Below are 28,000 nucleotides of genomic sequence, written 5' to 3'. Positions count from 1 at the left end.
GGTAATTCTGAATTGTAGGACAGGTAATTCTGAAATATAGAACAGATAATTATGAAATACAAAACAGGTAATTCTGAAATACAAAACAGATAATTATGAAATACAAAACGGGTAATTCTGAAATACAAAAAATCATTCCGAAATATAGAACAAGTATTTGGAAATACAAAACGGGTAATTCTGAAATATAGGACAGGTATTCTGAAATACAAAACAGATAATTCTGAAATACAAAACACTTAATTTTGAAATACAAAACAGATAATTCTGAAATACAAAACAGGTAATTCTGAAATACAAAACAGGTCATTCTGAAATATAGGACAGGTATTCTGGAATACAAAACAGGTAATTCTAAGATATAGAACAGGTATTTTGAAAAACAAAACAGGTAATTCAGAAATACAAAACAGGTAATTCTGAAATGTAGGACAGGTAATTCTGAAATATAGAACAGGTATTTTGAAATACAAATCAGGTAATTCTGAAATACAAAACAGGTAATTCTGAAATACATAACAGGGAATTATGATATATAGAACAGATATTTTGAAAAACAAAACAGGTAATTATGAAATACAAAATGAGTAATTCTGAAATACAAAACAGGTAATTATGATATATAGAACAGATATTTTGAAAAACAAAACAGGTAATTATGAAATACAAAACGAGTAATTCTGAAATACAAAAAAATCATTCCGAAATATAGAACAAGTATTCGGAAATACAAAACGGGTAATTTTGAAATAAAAAAGTCTTTCTGAAGTATAAGACATATAACAGGTAATTCTGAAATTCTGAAATACAGAACAGTTAATTCTAAGATACACACCTTTTCACTTGAACTTGTCATTGTCATGCCTGAGTTAAATGTACATTGAAATACCGGTAATAGGTCTTATGTAGTATAGATTTTTAAGATACATGTATCTGTTTATTTATTTCAGCATTGGAGACCTTCAAATGGTATGATATCTTTACTTACAGTTCTGTAGTGCTCTCTAGCTACTGTTATAGCTCATTAGTAGAGCAGCTGGATATTTAAATTCGACAAACAATACATGTGTTTATATCTGGACATGCTTGATAAATCTTGCACAACTTTACCTGTTACATTCATACAGTATCTACCCAAAACAGTGAGTTCCATATTGTTTCTCTCTTTTGTGTGAACAATCATGCATATTTATTTTTCAAAATATCATTCATTAAGCCTGCAGTCACAAACAAGTTTTGATGTTTTACATGATAGCATTAGAAAAGAATATCATTTCCATAATCAAGTTTGCAGGAAAGAAAATAGACTTAGATATTGTGTATATTTGCTGAAATGTAAATTTCTTGTGTATATAGCAAGTAGCTTTGCATACATACATTGTATTTCTGACCGTCCATTAATCAGATTCTTACATCATAAAGTACTGCATGTAGTCCTGACACGTATCCCAAAAAAAGGATTAGCTACTTATTGTACTGTAACAGAGTGTTTCTGAATGATATCTGAAGTAACGGTGTCATGTTTGTGATGTTTCAAAAGCTTGTTCAAGATGTTTTATTATGTGATTAGTACCGTCAAAGGATTAAAAAAATTATGCATTCTTTATTGTTTAATTCCTTTTTTAATTACAACATAAAGATAATATAATGCTAGTATATCATAAATTGATAGAATTCATACCATTGTGAGTAGCAATCTTTTTTCCTTGGTAAAAGCTATCTAAAGCTATAGCATGGCTGTTTTTGATTTAATGGTCATATCTTTCAAGTCGGTGATGTGTAAGATATTGCATTCACTGTGTTTTTATTTTGACATGTTTTCTGAACTCTTTATCAATGATTGATGGGTATGTTTTAGCCTGCTAACACCACATTAAAGGACTATGGCAGACTGCAGAAGGATGGAGAGCTGAAAGTGAAAAACCATACGGACAACAAAATCAGAATAAGGTAAGTGATCTCTTATAAAGAAGGTTTAAACTTCATTACATTGAAGTGATATGCATACATGCACTCAAAGAAGTACATAATGCAGGAAATAGTTCATTCAAACAAATGATAAAGGGAACTGTAAATTGTTTTCTCTTTATATAAGTTTGTTATCTGATTTTGATTCAGTATAATGATTATCTGAATTATATTTTTGCCAGATACATATTTCTCTTTGACAAAGTGATGCTGATGTGCAAGGCTAGGGTAAGTTTGAATATTATGCAGCTCCCATTAATTCTTTTTCAGTATGAGTATTACTTTGATGCCTGTAAATTTAACTGCACGATGTGTTAATTACAGTTCATAATGTGTAAATCTTAAATATGCAGCCTAAGAATGAAGATTTAGAACACATCATTAAAACATTGTCCCCGGTGATCCGATGATTTAATTATCTGATTATTTGTATGCATGAAGTGTTTCAGTACCTGTATTTGTTGTGTTTTCACTTTTGTTGTTGTTTAGAATGTTTTACTTGCAAGATTGTTTTCTTTGTGATTATTTCTCATCTTTAATTAAACCACAGATGAGAGAGAGAGGTAGCGGTCTACTCTTATATCCTTGTCATATAATTCATAATTCCAACGTGTTTGGTTGAAATAGTCCAAAACAGACATTTGCTTTTGGCAAATGTTCTACTGTGAAATATTAGAAAGGCAGACGTCCGGTACTGTGCGTATTTTGAATTCTTTAGGGGGTTTCTTTGATGCTAACGTTGAATTAATTCTTTTCATTATGTGCTGTTCCCCAGATGGTGGATCGATTATTCTCGGTAAGGCATTATCTGTTGTACCAAACTATATTCTGTGAATGGAAAGGCTGATTTTAATTGTATCCAAATTTCTAATTAAAACTTGTGATAGATATGGGCTATGTACAGTGTGTCAAAAGTGATGTGATCTGTAAGATAAGCTATTCTTCAGAAATAATCCTAAGAAATTCTCATTTTGAATTTGTAACCGATGTTACAAGTTCCTAGTACATATTATGCAGACCATTTCTGATGTACATGTACTTTCGAATGTGTCCGGAATGTTACGTTTTCTTTCTGTATTAGATTGTACCGATATGCATTATTTACTTTCTGTTTCTATAGTATTGAAATCTATTAGTTAAAGAGTTTGTTATAGTCATATTAATAAGTTGTTAGTACTCATTAAGCATAGTCACATCACTTTACAACAATAAAAGTGGTAAGAGCTGTAGCAGTGAACATGTTCTGCTGAGTGTGATACTAACAAACATGTACATGTAGGTCAAGTTTTGGCATGGCATGTCAGGAATGAAATAATCCATATTCTCCTTGTGGAATGAAATGAAACTTAAAATCCGGGAAGAGAACATATTTCATTTTTTTGGTAGAGAGTTTAGATAAGCTAATGGAAATTCTATTTTGATTTATCATGTTTGATAGGTAATTAAAAATCATGTGAGATAAATGTAATTGGTTATTATTATTGTGATAAACAATTAGTATATGAAATGAGAAACTGTTATGACTAAATTTACACATGCATATAGAAGTCTTTACCAGTAGCAGTCAACACTTTGTATGACACCATACATAGAATTGTATGATACCATACAGAGAATTGTATGACACCATACACAGAATTGTATGACACCATACACAGAATTGTATGATACCATACAGAGAATTGTATGATACCATACACAGAATTGTATGATACCATACAGAGAATTGTATGATACCATACAGAGAATTGTATGACACCATACACAGAATTGTATGATACCATACAGAGAATTGTATGATACCACACATAGAATTGTATGATACCATACACAGAATTGTATGACACCATACACAGAATTGTATGATACCATACATAGAATTGCTACTTTAAACACTCGAATGTTAAAAAAGAACATGGAGAGACAATTAAAGAAATGTAGAACCTTTTATAGCTTGTGTGTATTAATTAGTTTTACAAAAAGACAATTAATGATTAGCACCAGTTCATATAGTATTGAAAATATTCTATTAGCCCATGATTTATTCACTGAAATTCAGATTTATTTTACTAATACTTTTAGGCATGAAACTGGTGATGATGTTTCATTATTTGTTACAAAAACTAAATATTTATTGTCAGCACATTGTTAATTCATGTTCTGGGTAGTCAGTATTTTTTATTCAGTGATTAAAATGTAGATGTTTGAAAGGGAAAATTGTGTGAATTGAATGTATTGGTAAGTTTATGAGAGTGGAAGTGTATGCAGGTAGGTATTTTCATTAGAATTTCATCATGGTTAATAAATAATTTTGTGTATTTGTTTTCATAATTTTCATAGGAATGTTGTTGTATGCTTTGAATGCATGACTTTCCTTTGACCCTCATAAAAACAACCTGCTATATTTAGAGAATTGCAAGTCACCACTACTTAAAACTCTTGATGGAAATTTCAATGTGTCCTGTTTGCTTTTGGTTAAGAATTTCCTTTACTGGTTAGGATACCCATGGCTGAATCCTGTTGCTTGTATTGAAACATACACATTGCACTGTATTTTAAGTATGATGCCTAAAGGCAATGGGGGCTGGGTAATACAGAGCGATGGACTTCAGAAACAGAATTGTAGGATGATATTATGAGAAAGTATGCAATTATTTATATTGTGATTGGGAATTAATACGGAGTATATCATTTTACTTGTTTCTTTGTTCATTCATCTACATATTAAGAAATATGCATTGCAATGTGGAAGTTTATGTACATATGTATACAACATTTGTAGACATGAAACTATATGCATACATTTTGAAATCGGAAAACAAGGCCACATTTAAAAATATGTTTGTTTCCCCTCTCCCGACCCTAAATTTCACATATGGGTAGGTAGGTAGGTAAAAAGTTGTTTTTTCTACAATATTCTTTGTACTAAATTTCCATGGCAATATACTAAGACATACTACAAGGTAGTATGCTTTAAACCAATCAGTGAATACCTTTAATAGGATGACCTGTAGAAGTGTAATTGTTTGTTAATATTTGTCATTTTGTTGATGGTTGTCTCTTTGACAATCATATCACATCTTTTATTGTTTGTATTGCTTTCTGTTCGGAAATAAAAAAAAAAAAAAAAAATGTCGCTGAAAAATATGAATAAAAACTTTTGGGTCGGCGGGAATTTCACTGGGTCGGTCGGGCGAGGGGAAACAAACTATCTTTTTTTTTTGGCCCAAGCAAAGAAGAAGAAAAAATCTGTTACTGTTTGTTACATTCAATAGGGTATCTTATTCATAAAAGTCTAAACCATTCATATCCCACTCTACTGGTATTTTGACTAACAGATTACAAACAGGTGCAACACAGTCACCTTTATCTTGCAGTTTATAGTTAATATACAGTCTGTAACTAATCCTTGCTCATGTTTTACAGGGGGAATCTTATAGTTTCAAAGAGGCCATCATCCTGGCAGTTTACAAAGTCCATGATCAGCAACCTGCAAACAGAGAGACCCAGCGCAGAGGGGAAAAGGTAAAGTACACAACCTACACAAGGGGAAAGGGAAGGGACCCAGGCCAGAGGGGGAAAAGTAGATTACAGAACCTACACAAGGGGAAAGGGAAGGGACCCAGGCCAGAGGGGGAAAGGTAATGTACATAACCTTCACAAGGGGAAAGGGAATGGACCCAGGCCAGAGGGGAAAAGGTAATGTACATAACCTTCACAAGGGGAAAGGGAAGGGACCCAGGCCAGAGGGGAAAAGGTAATGTACATAACCTTCACAAGGGGAAAGGGAAGGGACCCAGGCCAGAGGGGAAAAGGTAATGTACATAACCTTCACAAGGGGAAAGGGAAGGGACCCAGGCCAGAGGGGAAAAGGTAATGTATAGAACCTACACAAGGGGAAAGGGAAGGGACCCAGGCCATAGTGGAAAAATAGTGTACACAACCTACACAATGGGAACAGGAAGGGACCAAGAGCAGAGGGGAAAAGGTAATGTACAACCTACACAAGGGGAACAGGAAGGGATCCAGGCCAGAGGGGAAAAGGTAATGTAAGCTGGTATCCTGTTGACCTCGCTTCTCTCGTGTACAACAGGTAAGCGCCAATTTTGGGCTGTATCATTATCTCACGCGTATGACGAGAGTTCATTTCAAAACAATAACGATGCTAGCAATGACGTCGCAGTCGACTACATTACATTACAAATATATATGCGGTGAAGTATGAAGTGTGAGATTTGAGAAAGCTACAACGGCGCTACCCAATGTAATTAGAATCAGACTTCTTAGATCCACACATTATACTCTGCGTAAGAGTATACGATGCGGATCTAAGAAGTCTGAATTTAATTAGAGTTTGGCGCTACCATTCAGAATCTCTCCAGTGCAACATGAAAATCAATTGGCCAATGAAATCGGCTCTTTTGGGCTAATCAAAGTAGTGAAAGTACCGCTTACCCGTTGTTTGTGTGTAGCACCAATCAGTGGGGAACCAGTTTAAAGGTAATGTAACACCTACACAAAGGGAACAGGAAGGGACCCTGGCCAGAGGGGAAAAGGTAAAGTACAGAACAATGTATACAAGGGGAAAGGGAGGGAACTTATGCCAAAGGGGCCAGGGTGAAGTATCATGTATGTAACCTACACAAGTGGAAATAGAAAAGGCACTCCAGTACAGTAGAATTTAATATAAACTAATTATTATATGTTGTTGAAAAATATTTGTTTTCTTTCAAGGTAATATCACTAAAAAGGAAGAAAAAAGACCAAAAAATAAAAAGAGTACTAATTTAATGTATTTCAGCATCTGTTGCTAAACAAACAACTCTCACAAATAGTATGCAATTGCTGAAGAGCAGTATCTGTTACTAAACAAATAAGCAACTCTCACAAATAAAATAAATGTTTATTCGATATATACATACAAATATATACACATACCAAGGATAACCCATGAAAACTTGAAAGCTTATTTCCAGTGGGGTTCTTTGATGCGCGGATGTTGGCACTAGGGGGTCATTATGATAGTGCTCAATTGTTTGAGAGCAGTATCTGTTACTAATCAACAACTCTCATGTTTAGTGCTTAATTCATAGAAAACAGCATCTATTACTAAACAAACATCTCTAATGAGTAGTGCTCCATTGTTGGAGAGCAGCATTTGTTAAAATTATACATGTATCTTACCTGTATACCTTTTGTGGATTCTATAAGAACAATGTGAAAAGATGCTTTTCTCTATGATTTTTTTTTACATTCAGAACTATTGTTTAGTTACTTGAAGTGGAGTGTTGTAATTGTTTTTGATTGTTGTTTTTTTTTCTTTCTTTTTACTGAAATATTTTGAGACTTTCTGTGATAAAGTGGATGTATCCCACCATGCTTTGAATTATAAAGGCCATATTCTTCATTGCTCTGAATTCATATTTGTAATTCTTTTTTACAGTGGAACAGTTCATTTATTATGGCTAAGAAAGATGGTTCAAACGCATTTTCATTCTTTGCCAAAACAGAGGACATGAAGGCTAAATGGATTGATGCAATAAGGCTGGCATTGTATGTACATAAATTTACACTTCTTGGGAAGACGAATATTTCAGTATAAAAACAATATTCATAAAACCTCAGTTCAATTTTGATTGCCATAGTTTCAGACAGCATTACAAAATTATGCAACCTTAACCATGTTGTAAGAAATGAAATGAAACTGTCCACTTCCATGTATTGATTATTCATGTAAATTTAAAATATGAATTACGAATTCTAGAGAGAATGCTTCACCACCACAAGGGATAAATTATGTGATGCACACATTTGAGGAGCCAACAGAATGCACTGTTTGTGGGAAACTACTAAGGTATATTAATAGCCATTCATTATAATGAGTGTGGGATAGTGAAATTCCATTGAGAGGACAAGATTTACAGTGTATGACGAGGAACTCCCAAGTCTTGGACTGTGAATCTTGTCCAAGAGGTAGAATTTCACTGTCCCACAGAAGTTTATAATGAAGGATTATATTTCTCATATTTTATCCACAATTATTATTTGATTAATTAATCTTGTGAATTAATTCAGCTTTCAGAATATTCAGAATTATTAAAATCCTTATTTGAACTTCAATGCATAAACTAGATAGAGAGTCAGAAAGAGCATGCTCAAAAATGGTTTAAACCCAATGGTGTATCCCAAAAAGCTATCCGGTATATCAAATCGAAATTTGAAGAAAGCATTAGATACTTTTTCACCATGTAATGGTAAATCGTAGAAAATATAGGATGTCATAATGATTGACATCTTTACAGTATAAGACAGAAAAATATAACTCACATGGAGAAATTTCTTGTGTATTACATTTTTACATTTGTATGTATGAGAGTATGAAAGTAATGATTACAACAGTCTGTAAAGAATAAAATTCCAGATCAAAACATTGTACACTTACAGCTTTTAAATGGGAGGGGGAGGGGGTGGTCCGTATTCATGATGGGTTATTAATGTGCTGGTATTTTATTAAATTTTCAGGGGTGTGTTTTTCCAGGGTTACAAGTGTACAGGTAAGTTTGTTGGAATCTGATTTTGTTGTTGTTATTTTCTTGCAAAGTGATGGACATTAAATGTGGGTTTTTATATGTGCAGAGTATATTTAGATTTTGCTTACATAACATGATGCAGATTATATACTTTAGTAGGCAGCTCTTGGTATTTTATTAGGACGTCTTTGTAACAGATATTTAGAATGTCTCTAGGATTTTAAGTTGTTCTACAACACCCTAGAGGTAATGTACACGTGTAGTTGTCAATTTCCGCTAATTTTTGCTTTCCGTATTTCCAGACCCGGGAAGTGACATTTCTGTTCATAAGGAATGCATCGGCAAGCCTCCAAATGCAGGCAACAGTAGAGGTAAGGCTACTACTACCTTCCAGTGACAGGTGTGCCAAAGGGAGTTCAATCTTGACCTTGTCTAAGTCACAAAATTGTGGTAGTATGCACCTGACCATTTATCTTTCAAAGTCAGGTTTCAGCATGTAATGTTTACCTTTAAAACTTAACACATAACATACATGTGCATTTTGGAATTCTTGATGTTTTGTAACTTGTAAAGAATTTGGGAGTTTTCAACGATACTGCATCTAAATTAATGTAGTGGATTAAAAAGCAGTCTGTGAAGCATTAATGATATGTCCATCTGTCACTAATTCACAAACTCTATGAATGTGCTTAGGGCTATTCCAGAAATAAATACATGGGGGGGTCGGGAGGCACCTTTTGTATATACCAAGCACCCATAAAAAAAAATAAAAAATTACCCCATGACCCATCAAATTAATAAACTCATTTTACAATGACCCATCTAAAAAAAAAAAAAACTAACCAGACCCACAACAAAAATATTTTTAAAAATGAAAACGGTACAAATCTCGCGAGGTTTTCGGGACAAACATTCTAGTCAATGACGCAGTAATGCCTGTGCGACATTGTATCACAGTAGTTCTGAAGAAACGATGTCACATCAACAATCAAAGGCATCTATGGCGGGAATGTTGGAAAGATTGGGAGTCCAAACGATGCTATTATCATGAAATGGGTATGGATATGTTTTTCTACGAATCGTTCGTCTTCTAATGGAGCCCGCGCCCGGAGGCCTCTATATCACCATCACACCGACTGATAAATATAACGCATCGGTACCCTCGTATAAATCAACTAAGGTTTGCCTATTTTTATTAGAAAACGGAATACCTATTGGTTTCAAAATATTCCCAAAATCGATGCACTGTAAACTGTAATAATCTACAGAACAGAGTTCGCCGCCATCACGTCCAAAGGGACCCTACTAAACGCGCCTCGAATTTGAAGAGTGCCGTTATGGAAAGTTATGCGCTGCAAAGAGCGACAACTCGAAAAGTTCTATGTTACTTCCGATTTCGAAAAGCAGCATTTCGAAAGCACTTTCGAAAAGCAGCATTTCGAAAGCACGTTTTCAATTTTCCCTCCGACGTTTTGGAACCAACACGACAAGAGCGACAATAAAAATATTCTGAAAACTCAACACCCACATGGCACAAAATAAAACAATAGAAACTACCCACTACCCATAATAAATATTTTTTTAACAGTCCAACCACGGACCAATTAAAATATGAAAAAATACGACCACCCATACAAAAAAATATCGTTTGCCGCCCGACCCCCCCATTTGATCATTTCTGGAACAGCCCTTATAATTTACAACAAACAAACAAAAATCTTTAACCTGAAACCTCAGTTGTTTGTGAGCTCATTGTTTCTTGGCTGGGTACCGAGCTTGGTGATGGAAAATGGGGGAGATTTTGTGTGATGATGATGTGTATATTGTGGAACATGCACATTTATTTTTCAGTTCCGCCCATTCCAGCCAGAGCTATAGGTAAGCTGTTCACCAAGGTTGATGTCAGCCATCTGTGTTGTCCACTTTACCTTCACTTGTAGCATGCTATACAACAGTACTTTAGGTCCTATTGCATATCCATAGAAATACAGGCGCAATGAGTTTAGTCTGATTTCAAATATAAATATCACATACATTGCCTTTTCATATAAACACTCCATACATTATGTGCATTTTGAAGAAAGAAATGTGTATGCAAAGTACAATATTGATCTCATATTAAATGTTGTATCATACATGTATATGTAGTCTTCTGTGCATGAAAACTCGTTATGCTTGGTTTGTGCAGAAACAGTAAGGATTATTGACCATCATAGATCGCTATCTTTTGGGGGTAGTGGCACAAAATCACGCTTTGAGAGTAGGAGAACTACTAGAATTATTTATGAACGTAAGTTATTTTACGATCTAGTGCAAGGCATTTGCATGACATGGATGCATTCACTTTTTAGCTCTCACAGATTCCTCCTCATTGGTCTCTGTTCAGGGTATTTACTGATGAATAGACTTCCTACAGAGTAAATATTCACATATATTCTGTAGGGAATGTGTCTCTGCTTATTGTATGTCTTAGGAAAGGACACTCTAAGTTTCAAGAACTTGTGCCCAATCCTTTTGTCTGTAATATCATGACAATAAAATATGTTCAATTCATTGTGTGTACATGAAGCATGTCTGATGCATCTATAACAGATGTTGTTATGTATTGTTTGTAAATCATGAGGAAATGCTTGTTTCTGTTGATTGTACTGCATGACACAAAGAATAGCCTGCCCTTTATTATCATGAATCCACCCCACAATATACATGTACAGTCATGCTTCTTTTTTTGTGTGTGTATCAAAGCCATTCAAGTTTTTTTCTATTGAAAAATTAAAAAGAAAATTCTAGATAAATGTATGATCAGTCTGTAAAATGAAATATTTTTATGGGAGTCTAATTTTCATTGTTCGTGTTGTATGGACCTATCTACGAATTCAAATCATCCACACACACAAAAAGAAGAAATTAAAATAAACAATCCTAAAGAATGACTGCTCTCCAACTGAAATCAAAACCTGTTTTTTCCCAAGCCATGAAAATTGGACTCCATGAAAATGAATTTGTAGATAAAGATAATGTCTAGTCAAACAAGATTATTTTTAAATTTAATGAAATATAATGAGGTGTTTTGTAATTGGTGAAAAGTTTGTTCTTAATAGCAGCAAGCTGTACGAGTTATTATTAACCACAATTTGCTCCAACTATGACATTTTTTTTTTCATTTGATCATTATCATTTTTATCATTTTTTTGCTTCATTACACTTTTTAGGGAGATCACCCACACAAATACAGCACAGTAAGTGACTCCACTTGTCTATCCTGTATATTACCAGTGGAATGTAGCTTTCTCCAAATATAAGATACACAATTTGTGTCCAAGTCTGGCTGGTTTTATTCTCTGCTACCACCAGAGGGACATCCCTTCTTGTGTTTTTGGTGTAAATAAATACCAGTAAAATACCAGATAAATTTTACTTTATTAGAACTACTGTATTTCTGGTGAGTCAAAGGAAGAAAATTCTTTTGACTTTTAAAATCCATTTATGTGTATGCTGTTTAGCCACGTATGGTGAGAACTTGTATTCTTAAAATTTTATGGTGGTCAGATCACTAAGATGTTCATGATAACATCACTTCCCTGCATGATTAAACGGTTATACAAGCATATTAACTTGTATTTGATAAATTATAGAACTGCATGAAGACTGTGTTCAGACCTCAGTTTTCTGCAGTAGTTGTTAATCTTTATGATGCTAGGTAATGGTATTTTTTGTTCCATCAAAGATTTCCTTTTTTGCTTTATAAAGCACATGAATTATGAAGATTTCATATTTATGACATTCACACTTGCTTTATGGCACATCTTTTCAGCACATCTCATTATTTGAATTTTAAGCTCCACGTTCCATGTTTACACTTCCCTCCTACATGTAAATGTGTTTTAAAGAGGAAGGTTCATGAAAAGGAGTAATTTGGCCCTGTAAATTTTAAAAGTTGTTAACGGATCTTTTATATTACTACATGTACATGGATTCATGATGCCAATCTGTGTGTGATTATATTATTGCATGCAGGGTAAATTTAACCTGTTTTATTTTTTGCCCATGTCACCGTTATCAGATATGGGCAAATTAGAATTTCTTTGACATTTTCCAATTCTATGTCACTCCATAATCTTGAAATTGATGGAAATACACCATCTTTAATTTTTTTTTTTTTTTTTTTTTTTTATACATATTTGTAGAGCATGAATGAATGATTGATAATCAGTTTAGACTTTGATAGTGGACTAGGGCGATATACATGTAGATATTAGCTGTTGTAACTGGTAAAATGTTTGGTGTCTGTGGTCTGTGGATAGATTAAAATTTCATCTTCATCTGTACAAGAATGTGGAAAATTCAACACAACCTGACATTTCATAAATTATAAATTAACAAGGCCAAATTATGGAATTTGTGAACCCACCTCTTTCTTTATATATATACATTGTTTATTGCAGTTGCATTATAAACAAATTTTAGGAGTATTGCATACTTTCTGCATTCATCATACTTGCCATTTTCCTGTCATCTTTCGTCTTTTCCCTTTAATGTGTTTATTGATTGTTATAATACGCTGTCATTAACCTGCTGTTATTTTTGGATTATTAAACCAATTTGAATGGACTAGTGAACTCTGGCAGGGAAGCATGGTTATTTATTTTAACTTTACCTAATTTGTTTTTGAAATTGAATTCAATGTGTTGAGTATTCCCTGATTTATGAGATGTGGAAGTGTGTATACATTACATTTCTCTGTAAAATTTTAGAAATTGAACGTAAACATTTTATTAGAAATTGATTTATATTTGTATGTTTACTTTTACTGTGTAGTATGAATTTTTTATCTGACTTTATAGGACAGGTCCGAGCACTCTGCGACTACAATGGTAATCCTAACCCAGGAGCTGGAAGGCCCCCACTGTGCTTTCGGAAAGATGATGTGATAAAACTTCTGAACAATGATGCTCAGTGGTGGAAAGTAAGAGGCTCATTTACAGACATTGAAATAAGGACTTTGGAATAAAAGATTAAAAAAACATGCTGAGGAATATTTAGTTATGTCTTCCCACTTCAAGGGGGAAACATTTTGTTTTTGTACTTTCTGTCAGTCTGTCCATCTGTCTGTCACAAAGTCTTTTAAAAGTGTCTCCTCCTGTATGGCTTATCCAATAGACTTGAAACTTTGTACAATGCTTCATTGCCATTCATAGATTTGCATATTGTCAAGATGTCATATGGAACAATTTAAAACATTTTAACTTCTCGATAACTACCATTCCAATTGAATTCTTTTCAAATTTGGTATGATGCATCTTTGTGACAAGGGGGACATAAGTTGTAAATTTCATGACTCCTGCACTTAAAGGGGCCTTAGCAGCAGAGGAAAATCTGCCAACAATTGACCTATTTTTCATAAATCTTCTCCACAACCAGAGATCTGTAAGAAAAACTAAATGCATAGTGATGTAGAGCAGGAAGGTTGTACCAAATTGTAGTGATCTGCAGTATAGAGGTTCTGACTCCAGGGCAGGGCCAAACTTGGTGCATGTAGATTGTGTTTATTTGTAAAACATTTAATCTGAATAACATCTTCTTTAATGCTATTTATACTGAATTGAAAGTAAATGGATATTTAGAAGGAGCAGGTAGTCCTTTACCAAAATTGTAGATTCCATAATCACAAGGATAGGGTGGGGTTTTTTTTGGGGGGAGGGGGATGGTTATAGTGATTAAATGTGACTGTTAATAATTGAAATTTTTAAACTTCCATTTGATAACTACCATTCTTTTTTTTTTAATTTGGTATGCAGCATCTTTGGAACAAGGAGGACATAAATTGTAAAATCCAGGACTCTTGCAACCCTTGGACCTTAAGAGCATGACAAAAATTGACCAATTTTCAAAAATCGTGTTTAGACAAGCACACATCTGTAGGAAAAACTAAATGCATACTATTAGTCACATAGAGCAGGAAGTGTTTATTTGTAAAGCATTTAATTAACATCATTAATGCTATTGATACTAAATTGAAACTAAATGTATATTCAGAAGGATCACGACGTTCTTTACCAAAATTGTAAATTTCATGATCATAGAGATTGGTTTTGGATCCAGGTTGGGGCCATAAATATCATTGCGATTATTGTCTTTATCATTTGAAAGACTTCTTTCATTTTGATCTTATAGAAAAACTAAATGCATAGTAACTAAGGAAAAGCAGAAAGGGGTGTACCAAAATTGTGAATTTCACAACCCCAGGGTCAGAGGTTCTACATCCAGGGCAGGGTCAGTATGGTCATATACAGTTAATGTCCATTACATTTTATAAACTTCTTTTATAATTTTACTGACATTAGATGAAAGTAAAATAAATATTTAGGAGAACCAGAAAAGGGTCCATCATCTGAATGCTTCATTATGATGTATTTAAAAAAAACCTCTACCTTAAATTGTAAAATTCATTGCCCCTCAGTCAGGGTCAGGCTCTAGGGCAGGGCCAATATGATAATAGTACATGCATATAGTAAAGTGTATGGAATTCTCTCTAATATCCCTTTATTGATGTGAGATAAATTGCATGCATTATCGTAATGTACATTAAGTCCTCTGCTGAAATGTGTGAAATTCTTGCAGTCTTGAAATTTCAGCCAATCTATAGGTGAAGAGCAACAGAAATTATGAATTTCATGAACCTTGCCACCCTGGGACCTGAGTGTGTGGCCATCAAAATCAATGTCATTTTAAAAGATCTTCCTTACTCCAGAACATCAAACATTATTAGCATAATTAAAATAAGCAATTGGTCTTTTACCAAAATTAAGAAAGGCATGACCCCTGGGTGGAAGGTTCATGCCCCAGGGTAGAGCTAAGTTGAGTTGATATATATTTTTTGGCCTAGTTTGGTACAAACATTTTTCAAAAATGATGAAAATGAAAACTAAATTTATGTTTTTATAAGTAAAATGAATACAATTTAATTTAATTCCAAAACAGTGGCGGAAATTCATATAGTTATATAGGAAAGGGTAATATATTTCAACTTTAGAACATCATAGAAAATTTAAATGTCTCTTACCTTTATGGGAGAATTTTATGTTTGTTCTTATTATAAGCAAATGTTGTTGGAATTGCATTATATCTTAGAAAATTTCTTCTTTACTTCTGGGCATCAAGGAAGAAAACTATTTGTATGATTATGAGCATTGAACCCTCTCCAAAACTGTGAAATTCATGACCTCTGTTCAGAGTTTAGGCCCTAGGGTGGGGCAAAGTTTGTATTATATTGAAAATGCATGTTGTGAAATTCCACAATATTGTGGAATTCATGACCCCAGGTTCAGGTACCGGGATGGAACTAGATTGGTCATGTACATCATGTATTGAAAATGCAATAGAAAATCTTCTTTACTGCTGGACATCAAGCAGACAAATTGTTTGTATAATTATAATAAGCAATGTAAAAAATTTTACCCCTGGGCTCAGGTCTTGGGGTAGGGTTTCATTGAACCTGTAATAAAAATTGCAGTATATTTTAGACAATTTTTACTCCTAGACATCAGACAGGCAAGCTGTTTGCACAAATACCTATAATGAGCAATAAGACCTCTTTAAAAACTATTTTGAAAAAATCATTTGCCATTTTAGAACTCGAATAGAAAATTGCATTTTGCTGTGATGTGATAAAACTTACATATAAAAGAATTTTAAATTATCAAATGTGTATGATAGTTAGACCAATTGAGTTCATTTATCTGTATACCTGCAACTTTAACTCTGATTTTAACTTTTGATTATACATTTTGAAGGTTCTATTTTTGGAAAATAGGTTTGGATTTTTAAAAAAAAAAAAAAAAATCTCAAACTTAAGTTTTAATGATGTTTTATTTGAGTAAGATCTCGGACTTTAGTCCAAGTTTCAATCTAAGTTTTTTTTTAAATGAGAAATTCAGGCCTGGAAGGCCATAGTCAGATGAAAGTTTAAGGCCATATGTCAAGATCAATGATCCACTTTGCTGCAATAATATTTGGTCAGGTGTGTAGGGTGATATTGATTAATAAGACATTGTGTGCATTGTAGGGACAGCTAAATGGAGAGGAGGGGTGGTTCCCCTCACAACTAGTGCAAGAGGAAACTCAGAGGGTAAGTAACCCTCGTAAATATTGTTTACTGAAATTGAGTATTAAAGTAAATCTGGTGATGCATTTTCTCTGAAGTGTCTTTGAAAATTTCATGCTGTCACGTTCACTATTAAATGAACCAAAATACTCTTGTTGAATTTATATTTAAAACAGAAAAATAAAACATATGAGGGTAATGCAGTATGGTAGGTTTTTCAATCAGATTTGATGAAGCATGAAGCTGAAGTCATATTTGCCTTTATTCAGCATGTGAAATGTGTGTAGTTATAGACAAGTTAAGCTTGAAAATATCCCAACTACACAATCCATGTGTTATAACCTCATTTGTCATGGCAAGAATTATTATGTGTCACCCAAACTTCCCTTCAGCATCATTCAGAACACACACCAATTTATTGGTATCAGATCAGTGTTGTATTAACCCATATTATAAACCATTGGTTCAGTTGAGCTATATATGTATTTGCTCTAATGAGCATATCTGATGGAAACTTTGTCAGTCTATCCTCTATGTGACACAGACTTTCAACTTCTCTAGAATGGCTGCAAGCCAAGTTACTAGATTTCTTGTGGTCCTAGATAATATGTTTAGAGTGAATAAAATTCCAGAATGGCCACCATGACATCAGTTTGACTAAGATAAAAATCCAATTCTTTTCCAAAATAGCTGTATAAATAATCACCAAATATACCACAAATGATTCTCTAATGGTTCTGAGAAGGTATAGCCATATTTTGCAATGACCATAATTTGAGATGAGAGATTTGGCTTGTTATTGGCTAAGTTGGTTATGAATTGTCTCTGTAGTGTAAATTCTTACTAAATTACCTATCGTAGCACAAATATTCAACTTATAACCCATTTAAAGAATTCATTCATAGAAAAAACCAAATTGAAATTCATAATCTGAGGTAAAATAGCAGATTACTCAGGTAAGCATTATGAACCATTGACATAGTTGGCAAATGAAATCCTAATGTATTATGGAAATAGAGAAAACTAGAAAAAAAACTAGCATACCAACACACACACTTGTATTTGTGCTACTGTTAACTGTTTTAATCAAAGACTGACTGTGTATAGTGTTTATTCATGGGCTATTATATAATGTACATGTATGTCTTTAATGTATGTAATGGGCTTTTTGTTGTGATCAGATCCGAAGAAAACCCTCATATTTGGATGTGAAAATTAAGCCTAAAAATGAGAATGGAACACCATGTATTGTATCTCCTCCCCGCCCTCACTCTCCTGCTAACAATATATCATATGTCAATATGGATAGTGATGGAACGTCCAGTCACCTCAAAGGGTATAAATGGTATGTCTTCAGCATGGAGTTTCTCGTGAAGTGTGAAGAAATTATGCAAGAATGTTTTTGAATGACTATATTTCAATCAAAGATATAATTCTCATGTTTGATATTTGAAAAATAGAATAAAATTGATTTTGATTTGCATTACAGAAATTGTGTATAAATAGCTGATAAAGATGCATGTGAATCAATGTGTTTAGGTTTGTTGGTCCAATGGATAGGGACACCGCCAATCGCAGGCTCACAAACATGCCAAATGGAACATTCTTAATACGGGTCAGTGAAAATCCAGGAAGGAAGGGCGAGCTCTCTCTGAGTATTCGGTAAACACCTTTTTTTATTTTTTTATTTGCTAATCAAATATCTAGGTAATGGATTAGGGATAACCATGACTAGGTACTCCTAGTGTTGTATTATTTCATATAGGTAATGGATTAGGAGGAATCAGGAATTAGCACTCTTGTTATGTTGTGTTGTAGATTTCTATCCCAGATTAGCATATTTACAACAGGAAGTCATTAAATTAGCATATTTACAACAGGAAGTCATTAAATTAGCATATTTACAACAGTAGGTCATTAAATTAGCATATTTACAACAGTAGGTTATCAAATTAGCATACATGTATTTACAACAGTAGGGCATCAAATTAGCATATTTACAATGATAGGTCATCAAATTTGCATATTTACAATAGTAGGTCATCAAATTATAGAATAATTCCTGGACCACTGTGATAGCTCTTAACCTGTGACTCACTGAATTTGACAGCTGACAAATATGTCACAATAGCTGATTAATTTGATAAACAATGCATCTTTTCCTTGGTTATACTTAAAACAGGTGCTTGCAGGTGGACTAGTACATTTCCACACTTTGTTTACAGCAGTTGACTCACGTTTGTGACATGTCAGCTATTGTGACATATTTGTTACATGTGAAATTTAGCACGTGTTTACAGTGATCAAGGAATAATTTTAAATTCACCAATATCAGTATGCATACAGTATTAGCTGTCAGGTAGCTTCCTTCAAAATAAAAGATTAAATCACAAGGATGATAAAAAGGCTTTCAGGAATAACATGTTACTTTGAATTCTTACAACAATGATAAGAAGAAATAGCTACTGATTCTTTATAGTGATGGAGATTGTAGACGGTAAATTTTTGCAAAATTCAACTTCAGTTTAGTTTAAATGAATTTTCATTTTTCTTTACACATGCAGTGAATTTGCTGTTATATTTTATATTCATTTTGTGAGAAGTTAAAATTGTCATCATTTCTGAGTGGTTGGTTGTTTACATGTTTATTTGGTCACTTGAGTCACTCGGGTGACCTATTGTTGTTGGTCTTCGTCCGTTGTTGTGCGTCGACTGTTAACAATTTTACACTTTTAATTTCTTTTTGAAAACTACAAGGCCAATTGTTACCATTTTTGGTGTGAAGCTTCTTTAGGATAAAAGGAATGTAAATTGTGAAATTTATGATCTTGGCTTCCCCAGGGCCTCATAATTGGGACCAAAACTGCAAAAAAAAAATGCCAAATTTTCAAAAATCTTCTTCTCTACTTGTGGGAGAAAAACCAAATGCATGGTTATGATGTCCATCAAACCCTTTACCAAAATTATGAAATTCATGACCACTTGACCAGGGGTTCAGTCTGTTGGGTGGGGCCAATATGGCCATATAGTAAAGATATATTGAATCTTAGAAAACCTTTACTCTCAGACATGTGTGAAAAAAACCTAGAGGAATGGTTATGATGTCCATAAAGCTCTCTACGTAAATTTATATGAAAATCATGACTCCTGGGTTAGGGATTTAAGCCCTATAGTGGGGCCAATATGGCTGTCTGATGAAAATGCATTAAATTTTAGAAATATCTTCTTCTCTACTCTCAGACATGTGTGAGAAAAACTAAATGCATGGTTATGATGTCCATGAAGCTTTCTACCTGAAATTCATGACCTATGGATCAGGGATTTAAGCCCTAGGGTGGGGCCAATATTGTTATATATAGAGATGTCTTAAATCTTTTAAAATTTCTCCTTCCACATATGTGTGGGGAAAAAAACTAAATCCATAGTTATGATGTCCAGGAGGCCTTCTACCTAAGTTGTGAAAATCCTGGCACCAGGGTTAAAGGTTTAGACCCTAGGGTTGGGCCATTATGGCCATATACAGTGAAAATGCATTAAATTTTAGAAAAAATCCTTTTCTTTACTTCCACAGCATTGGAAGATAAACTGAATGCATGGTTATGATATCCACTTGGCCATATTATAGTACGAGTAAATATGTGTTCTAATTTAGAAAATCTATTTTACTTTACTGTCCTTTGTAGGTTTGTAGCAATAAACTGTAAGCAAAGCATGTTGTTTGCATTAATTATAAATGAAATTGAAATAAGAGAATGAAGATTTACACATTTTTATACTGGAAGTATTTAAGGTAGCTCATTACACTAAAATTTTATTTAATGGCTCGTTACAACACCTCTTATGAAGTATGATTTCACCATTGAAAGAGTGGATACAAGCTCTCAATTATTTTATATTAATTTTTTGTGATATTTCATGGAATGATATAAAAGTGTTTTGTTTTCAAATAAGAGATTCTTGAGTCCAAATTTCGCTGTGATTTGGTGTATGATATGAATATCTAATAAAACATGCCTAAAAGATTCAGATATAAATGTTCTAATTTTTTAGAAAAAAGAAGAAAATATATTATAAAAATAAATTGAAACAAATTGACCAAATTCTAGATATAATCACTATATTCAAACTGGAGAAAAAAGTACCGATCCGGATATAAAAAAATAATCATATTGTTGCTAATACTGTATGCACTGTTCATCAAGAAATTAGTTTCCTTTATAAAGTCATTTAATTTGTAAACCCTTTTACATCAAGGGAATGTAGTTTTCTGATTTATACAATGTTCTCTATGATTATTTCGTAATATTTCTGAATTTTGACCATTTCATTTCAATTTCTTTTTGAAATATATTTCTCTGATATATCTTTTTTCTAACTGACATGTTTTGTGAAGATTTTATCCATAGATTTAAAAAATATTAGCAAATTAATGTTTTCAATTTTCAGAAATATTTTTTTTTATTTAAAAAATTAGAATATTTATCAGAGTCCTTTAGGCATGTTTTCTTAGATATTCATATTATGCATCAAATCACAGTGAAATTTGGACTCTAGAATATCTTATTTACAAAAAAAACACCTTTTTTATCATTCAGGGATAAATCACAAAAAATTCGTATAAAATACTTAAGAGCTTGTATCACTTTTTTGATGGTGAAATCATACTTCATAAGAGGTTTTTTAACGAGCCATTGAATAAAAATTTTGTGTAATGAGCTACCTTAATACTGTTATAGAGTATATACTAGTCATGCTTAAGAAATTGTCTTTGTTCTTCTGATGTTCAATGAAAGATAAATGCACATTTAGAGGAAAAAGGATACAGCTGTTCACCAAAATTTCAGATATAATTCATGGGGGGGGGGGGGGGGGGGGGGGAGGCAAATGAATAAGGGCTGATTAAATGCTTCAAACTTCATCTTTCCTTCTATTGTAATTGAAAGGGAATTGTATGCATTATATAGAAATATAAAGCTGTGCACAAAAAACCCCAGCATATTAAAGGCTTAAATGCAAATATTAGACTTCCTGACAGGTCTATGTATGGGCAATGGTACTCAGGTAACTGTTGAGGCCTGTGGGCTATTTTTTGGTGACACTTTAGTTTGATTATGTTTGTGTACATTAGCATATTGTATGTAAAATTCCCAAAATTTTCATCTAGGATTGTTTTCTGCAGTTTTCCTATTGTAATAACTAGCAACAATATAAAAATTAAAGAGAAGTATTATTTAGTTGTTAAAATTGTATTTTGTAATTTTTATACGCCCGTCATTAGATGGGACGTATTATGTTATAGCGCTGTCCGTGCGTCTGGCTGGCTGGCTGGCTGTCCGTCCATCCAAGGTCATGTTTTCCAGACTTTTTTCTGTAACTGATGCATTTACGACTTTGAAATTTGGTCACAATTTCTTCCTCAAGAAGTGTTAAGAGTGAGTTTGCATTTCAGCTGGATTGGTCCGCCCTTGACCTACTTTAGGGCTATAAGTAGGTCAAACAGTTTTCCAGACTTTTTTTCATTACAGATACAGATATTGCCCTTGAAATTTACACATAAGCTTCCTCTCAGAGTAATACAAGTTCAGAATGCATTTCAGCTGGATAGGCCCTTCCATCCGTAATCTACATCAGTACTATAAGTAGGTCAAACAGTTTTCCGGACTTCTTTTCATTATGGGTACATATATTGCCCTGAAATTTAGTCACAGGTTTCCTCTTGGAGGAATACAAGTTCAGATTGCATTTCAGCTGGATTGGTGCATCCTTGACCTACTTTTGGGCTAAAAATAGGTCAAACAATTTTTCGGGCTTTTTTCATTATGGATACAGATATTGCCCTGAAATATAGTCACAGGCTTCCTCTTGAAGGAATACAAGTTCAATTGCATTTCGGCAGGATTGGTATGTCCTTGACCTACTTTTGGGCTAAAAATAAGTCCAACAGTTTTCCGGGCTTTTTTTCATTATGAATATAGATATTGCGCTGAAATTTAGTCAGAGGCTTCCTCTTGAAGGAATACAAGTTCAGTGTGCATTCCAGCTGGATTGGTCCATCCTTGACCTACTTTTGGGCTTAAAATAGGTTAAACAGTTTTCCGGACTTTTTTTTCATTACGAATACAGATATTGCCCTGACGTTTAGTCAAAGGCTTCCTCACAGAGGAATAAAACTGCAGTTAGCATTTCAGCAGAATTGGTGCACTATGACCTACATTTATGGGTAAAAGTATGTCAAACAGTTTTCCAGATTTTTTTTTCGGTATGGTCACAAGTATTGCTCTGAAATTTTGTCACAACATCCCTCTCAGAGAAAACATGTCAGATGGATTGGTACACCATGACCCACTTTAAGGCTCTCCTATCCAGAATGTGTGTTGTATGAATTCAGAGTGCATAATATGCTTCTAGGTTGAATTTCACTGTTCAACGGGCGTATATTGTACCATTTGCAGTACTCTTGTTAAAAATGTATTATTTTTGAAAAGCAAAAAAATCATGATGATAATAAATCTGATTATCTGTTTGAAATCATTATAAATGAATAGCACCCACAATGCTGATGGATGCTCTTATTATCTATGAACATATATCTTATTGTCTATCAACATATATTTATGAAAATCATATGAGACCTTATTTAAGGCATTAGCATAGAAAACTTAAAAATCCCTTTGGAAAATGTATTGAGATGTAGATTTTAACACAGAATGTATATAAGCATTGATAGTACCTATACAAAACCATTCCATTGGATATCAGTATGATTATGCATGATTGTCATATTCGTTTTATGTACAGCTCTGAATCTTGCATGAGACATCATCCATTTGTACAACTTGTGCATGTCCCTGTATATTGTAGGTATGATAACCAGGTTCGCCACATCCGAGTGGAGAAGAATACTGAAGGCTTGTTTTATTTAGCCGATACTAAATTCTTTTCTTCTCTTCCTGTGAGTATTCTAGCTTGCTCAAGGCTGTCCTCATAGCCATCTTAGTTCTTAAGACAAGTCAGTCATGAAACTGAGGACACCCCTATACCTGCAACACAATTGTCTTGAAACCTTTCATTGTGTTTGATAAAATTCTCTGCATGAGATTGGTGCACGGGGGGGGGGGGGGGGGGGGGGGGGGGGGGGATGTAAAATCCGGGTTTCCTCAGTTTGAATGGTACTATATTTAGTAACCACATCATGGATGTCTGCTGCTAGAAATGTAAGTACAAGTATACTGAGAAGCATGAATCCTGTTGAAACCAGTTGCAGCTAGTCTCTTGTCATATGACTGCATGCCGACTCTTGAGAATCCCAGATAAAATCAGGTAAAAGTTTGTTATAATTTGTCATTAATTTGATTTTTAGAAATAACTCTGTACAGCATATTAAAGTTCGCAAGGATGAAGAAGGATTCTTTAGATTAAGTATGGACAAGAACTTCAAAACAGTGAAGGTGAGCCATATAGGAAAAGGCACATGTAGATTAAGTGTACCATACGGAAGAGTTGTAGCTGTGGTTGATCACTGAGCTGTTGTAATTTTTGTACTCCTTTATCTTGTATAAAGAAGAAGTCAACATTTGGGGTTTTGATTGTGCATATGATTATTGGCAAGAGAATCCTATGTATTTAAAAGAAATGCTGTTTTAAAGTGGCTTACTACTGCAGTAAGCCACTTTAAAACAGCATTCTTCTCAAATCAGTACAAAATAATTTCATTCTGAAAGATATGTAAAAAGTACATATGCCAAAAAAAGCAGAAAATATGTAAGTTGGATAAAAAGAATTTGATTTTTAAAAAATTATTTCAATGAATATGAACAAAAGACTCCGGCAGATTTGAACAACGGGATCTGTGGGTCAGTGACCCGACACTTTATCCACTGAGCTTCGATGCTAGACAAACAAATTGATCAATACAAATAATTTCACGAAACATTTAAATCACCATCTTGCAGCGTGTGTCATAAAAGTATAAGTCTTGGTGTAATGAGCTACGATTTTGGTTTTACAGGAATTAGTGGAATTTTATCAAGACAACTCATTGGCAGACAGTTTTCCAGGAGTTGACACTACTCTAAAGTTTCCTTTCAAATCCCAGGCTGGGGGAGGTGCTAGTAAGTTTAGAAATATGGCAGTAAAACAAAAACATATTTATTACTTTGAAATTCAGTTGATGTTCATTGACAATATCACATTTAAACAGTGGTCGACTTAGTACTTAGCACATTATTTGGTGTGTCTACAGATTCGCGAATTCTGGGCTATGCAGAAGCAGTGTATGATTATGCAGCCACAGCCACATCTCAGCTGTCCTTATGTCGAGGTGACAAAGTGGCCATTCTCAGCAAGACTGGAAGTGACAAGGGCTGGTGGAAGGGAGAGCACTGCGTCACAGGAAAGGTTTGTTAACTTTAGCTTAGGTAACTTTATGGATTTCATATAATAAGTGGATACAATTAGTTTTTAATATTGAGTGATTTCTATGAATATTTTAAATATTAATTTTGATATAAATTATTTGTAATTGATACACATCTTTAGCATCTTCTCTTTTCCAGAATGGTTATTTCCCCTTAGCATATGTAAGAGAAATGGATGACGATTGATAATCAGTGAATGCTAATCATCATATGCAAGATCCCCAATCACCATTGTGTTGCTATTTTTGTTAACCATGTGACCAAGGAAAATCGACCATTAGGAAACTTTTTCCATATACAGCAAACGCGAGTCTGATACTACTGGAAGTTTTCTGCTCCACACGATTTGTTGTGCCCATTGACCAGCTTCCCAAGTAGAGCTGCCTGAGAACTAACTTTTGTTACACCCTGCGTATCCACAACTACTTGCATTATTTTTTGTTGCAAACTGTGCCATTCTCATTTGATTGTAGATTGACACATTGACTTGGATGTAAATGCGATGTCTCTGTTGGGGATGTCTCCTGTACTCTGTGATATTTATAGCAATTGATTAACACTGTTAATGAACCATCACCACACTGACAGTATTGTTATTGACATGCAGCATAATACATCCTATGTAGCAGTATATATGAATTATAACCTTGTTCCACATCATTCCATCTTCCTTCTGGTACTTATGCTACTAGTATTGCTTTTCAGTGTTTTCAGGTAAATCTTTAATTCACTCCGCAATTTTTTTTTCACACTTTGATATTGGTTTTCATGAAGATATGACACATGTAAAAATTTAAATTACAGTTGAAATTTTTGAATAATCAAATGTAATATATAAGAAATATAATTTGGAACAAATTTCATTTAATGCATTAACTGATGTAATTAAAGGTATATAAACTGGACTAAGTATGCATTTTTTCTAACAGAGGATAGGGTCTTATTTAAGTTTGCATAACATGTATACATATTACCAAGTTTTGTTTTCTCTTCAAGAAAATATTGAATCAGATATGGAAATTTATGAATTTTATGTTACCCCTATGTATTATAAGTAGGGCCCAAACCACGTAGTATTTATCTACCTTTATTTCATATATGTAAATATGATTTATACTACATGTATTTCACTTTCACTTGGTTGAAATTGGAATGTATAACGTAGTATGATCATTTCAATAACCAGGCCAAAAGCATGACATTAAGGTACACACAACATCGTAGTGCAGCTTCTCTAAATATAAATCAGTTCATTTTTAAAATTTGTCACTACGAAATGTGCAACTTCAGCTTAAGCAAGCTTCTTGATAACACAAAACTACATTATTTATGAAAATATAATCAAATTAGCATTGTGACTGTGAGTAATTGATGTGACGAGGAATATTCTGTTATTTCGCAGATCTTGCCTTTATCTATAGAAATCTCCAGGTGATATTCTTTGATATGAATAATCCATGAATAAAGCTTGTTATTAATTTGTAATATTAGGCATACATCTTAGCTTTTGTTCAATCTGATTAAAATGGTCATTGTAGATTGTATGACATCATGTATCTCTATGGCTTAATCATTATACTAAGTTTGATTACATCCCATGCCTACAGGTCCCCCTAATACATTGTGTGTAAGTCCACATCATTGCTGTAGCTCATCCCTTGTTATGATAAGCCAGGATGATTTGTTGATAAGAGTGCTATTTATCTTGAACTCAGTTAATAAAATGTACAAAAACTTTACATGTATTTGATATTCAGTCTTGTGAAATTATTTTGATTTGCAATTACTGAAGCTAATATTGACGTTGAATCCACAGGAAATGGTAATTTTGTCTGTAATAATAAAAGTAGGTGTCTATATGACACCCCCTCTGATTATAGGGGGTGGCATGGTATAACTATTATTATTACAGATAAAATTAACAATTCCTGTTATTGAATTTAGATGTGATTTTCTGAATAGCCTTGGTCAGATGGCATTGTAACGTAAACAATATCATTTTCTGTGACATTGTGTTATCATTGGGAGTGTTTGTCCAATGAACAACAATTTTAAACTTTTTTTTTTACAACAAAATGTTGGAATGTAAATCTAGATGTTTCATCTTCATGTGCTTTCATGAAATGGCCATGGTTGCTTTCTGGATCATAATCGGTTTGATTTGAATTGTGATGTCAACCATTTTGGTGATCATATGGTGACATGAAGTTTTACATTTATATGTTTTCAGAACTTCTCCTTTCTTGCATGGTCTGGATCAGCCTTAATCAAAATTTTAAAGTTCACAAGCATAGTAGATAGAAATGACAATTACATGTAATGAGAATGAAAGCATTGGGGAAAAATGTTCAGTTTGTAAATGTCTGTACTGGGGTAATCAGTCCATGACCCAAAAAAAAGGCTTTTACTTGGAATTCCTCCATTGTTGTCAGTGTTATTATGTGAATATCAAAATGCTTCATTTTATTGATCTGCATGTGTGTCGATCTTTAGACCAAGTCTTGTCCACTCAACACCTAAAGGATCCTTTGCTTCACAGTTAGCAAACTTGTTACATTGGTTGCCTTTAGAGAGTAGATGACCCCTATTGATTTTCAGGTCACAAGGTCAAGGGTCAGTTTGTTGGTTTGTAAACCAAGTCTTTTCTGCACAATATCAAAAGAACCCTTTGCTTAACAGTAATACCAAATTTGGTACAGTAGTTGCACCTATATAGTAGATGACCCCTATTGATTTTCAGGTGACAAGGTCAAACGGGACATAGTACAATATCTGCTCAGTATTCAGAGAACCCTTTGCTTGACAAACATCAAACTTGGTTCCCTGGTTCTACATCAGGAGTAGATTACTATATTTTGGGGTCAAAGGTCAATGAACAAACGTTGATATTGTCCACTCAATATCTAAAGAACCCTTTGACAGTTGCCAAACTTGTTACAGTGGTTGTCCTTGGAAAGTAGATAGTCCCTATTATTTTTCAA

At 33.7% G+C, this 28,000-nt stretch overlaps 1 protein-coding gene across 34 annotated transcripts in view; it reads left to right on the top strand.

Moving 5' to 3' along the window:
• LOC125678161 (proto-oncogene vav-like) overlaps positions 1 to 26,758 on the top strand; it is a 40,470-nt gene extending 13,712 nt beyond the window's left edge. For 5 of the 34 annotated variants that reach the window (XM_056154756.1, XM_056154759.1, XM_056154767.1 and 2 more), the window contains 20 exons: positions 951 to 969; positions 1,128 to 1,142; positions 1,859 to 1,950; positions 2,151 to 2,196; positions 2,744 to 2,764; positions 5,395 to 5,493; positions 7,412 to 7,521; positions 7,733 to 7,822; positions 8,491 to 8,522; positions 8,801 to 8,869; positions 10,350 to 10,376; positions 10,687 to 10,788; positions 13,343 to 13,464; positions 16,564 to 16,626; positions 17,784 to 17,947; positions 18,142 to 18,264; positions 23,464 to 23,554; positions 24,611 to 24,713; positions 24,845 to 24,999; positions 25,158 to 26,758. In XM_056154756.1, the coding sequence (XP_056010731.1) occupies positions 951 to 969; positions 1,128 to 1,142; positions 1,859 to 1,950; positions 2,151 to 2,196; positions 2,744 to 2,764; positions 5,395 to 5,493; positions 7,412 to 7,521; positions 7,733 to 7,822; positions 8,491 to 8,522; positions 8,801 to 8,869; positions 10,350 to 10,376; positions 10,687 to 10,788; positions 13,343 to 13,464; positions 16,564 to 16,626; positions 17,784 to 17,947; positions 18,142 to 18,264; positions 23,464 to 23,554; positions 24,611 to 24,713; positions 24,845 to 24,999; positions 25,158 to 25,205 (1,591 nt within the window). In that variant the 3' untranslated portion in view covers positions 25,206 to 26,758. Of the gene's footprint in view, positions 1 to 950; positions 970 to 1,127; positions 1,143 to 1,858; positions 1,951 to 2,150; positions 2,197 to 2,743; positions 2,765 to 5,394; positions 5,494 to 7,411; positions 7,522 to 7,732; positions 7,823 to 8,490; positions 8,523 to 8,800; positions 8,870 to 10,349; positions 10,377 to 10,686; positions 10,789 to 11,710; positions 11,738 to 13,342; positions 13,465 to 16,563; positions 16,627 to 16,778; positions 16,811 to 17,783; positions 17,948 to 18,141; positions 18,265 to 23,463; positions 23,555 to 23,962; positions 24,051 to 24,610; positions 24,714 to 24,844; positions 25,000 to 25,157 lie in introns of all 34 variants that reach the window. The other 29 variants (XM_056154760.1, XM_056154761.1, XM_056154753.1 and 26 more) reach the window with 25 other exon arrangements.
• Positions 26,759 to 28,000: the final 1,242 nt, after the last annotated feature.

The sequence above is a fragment of the Ostrea edulis genome, chromosome 2 (genome assembly GCF_947568905.1).
Source record: "Ostrea edulis chromosome 2, xbOstEdul1.1, whole genome shotgun sequence".
Lineage (NCBI taxonomy): Eukaryota > Metazoa > Mollusca > Bivalvia > Ostreida > Ostreidae > Ostrea > Ostrea edulis.
This window is presented reverse-complemented; position numbering and strand designations above follow the sequence as displayed.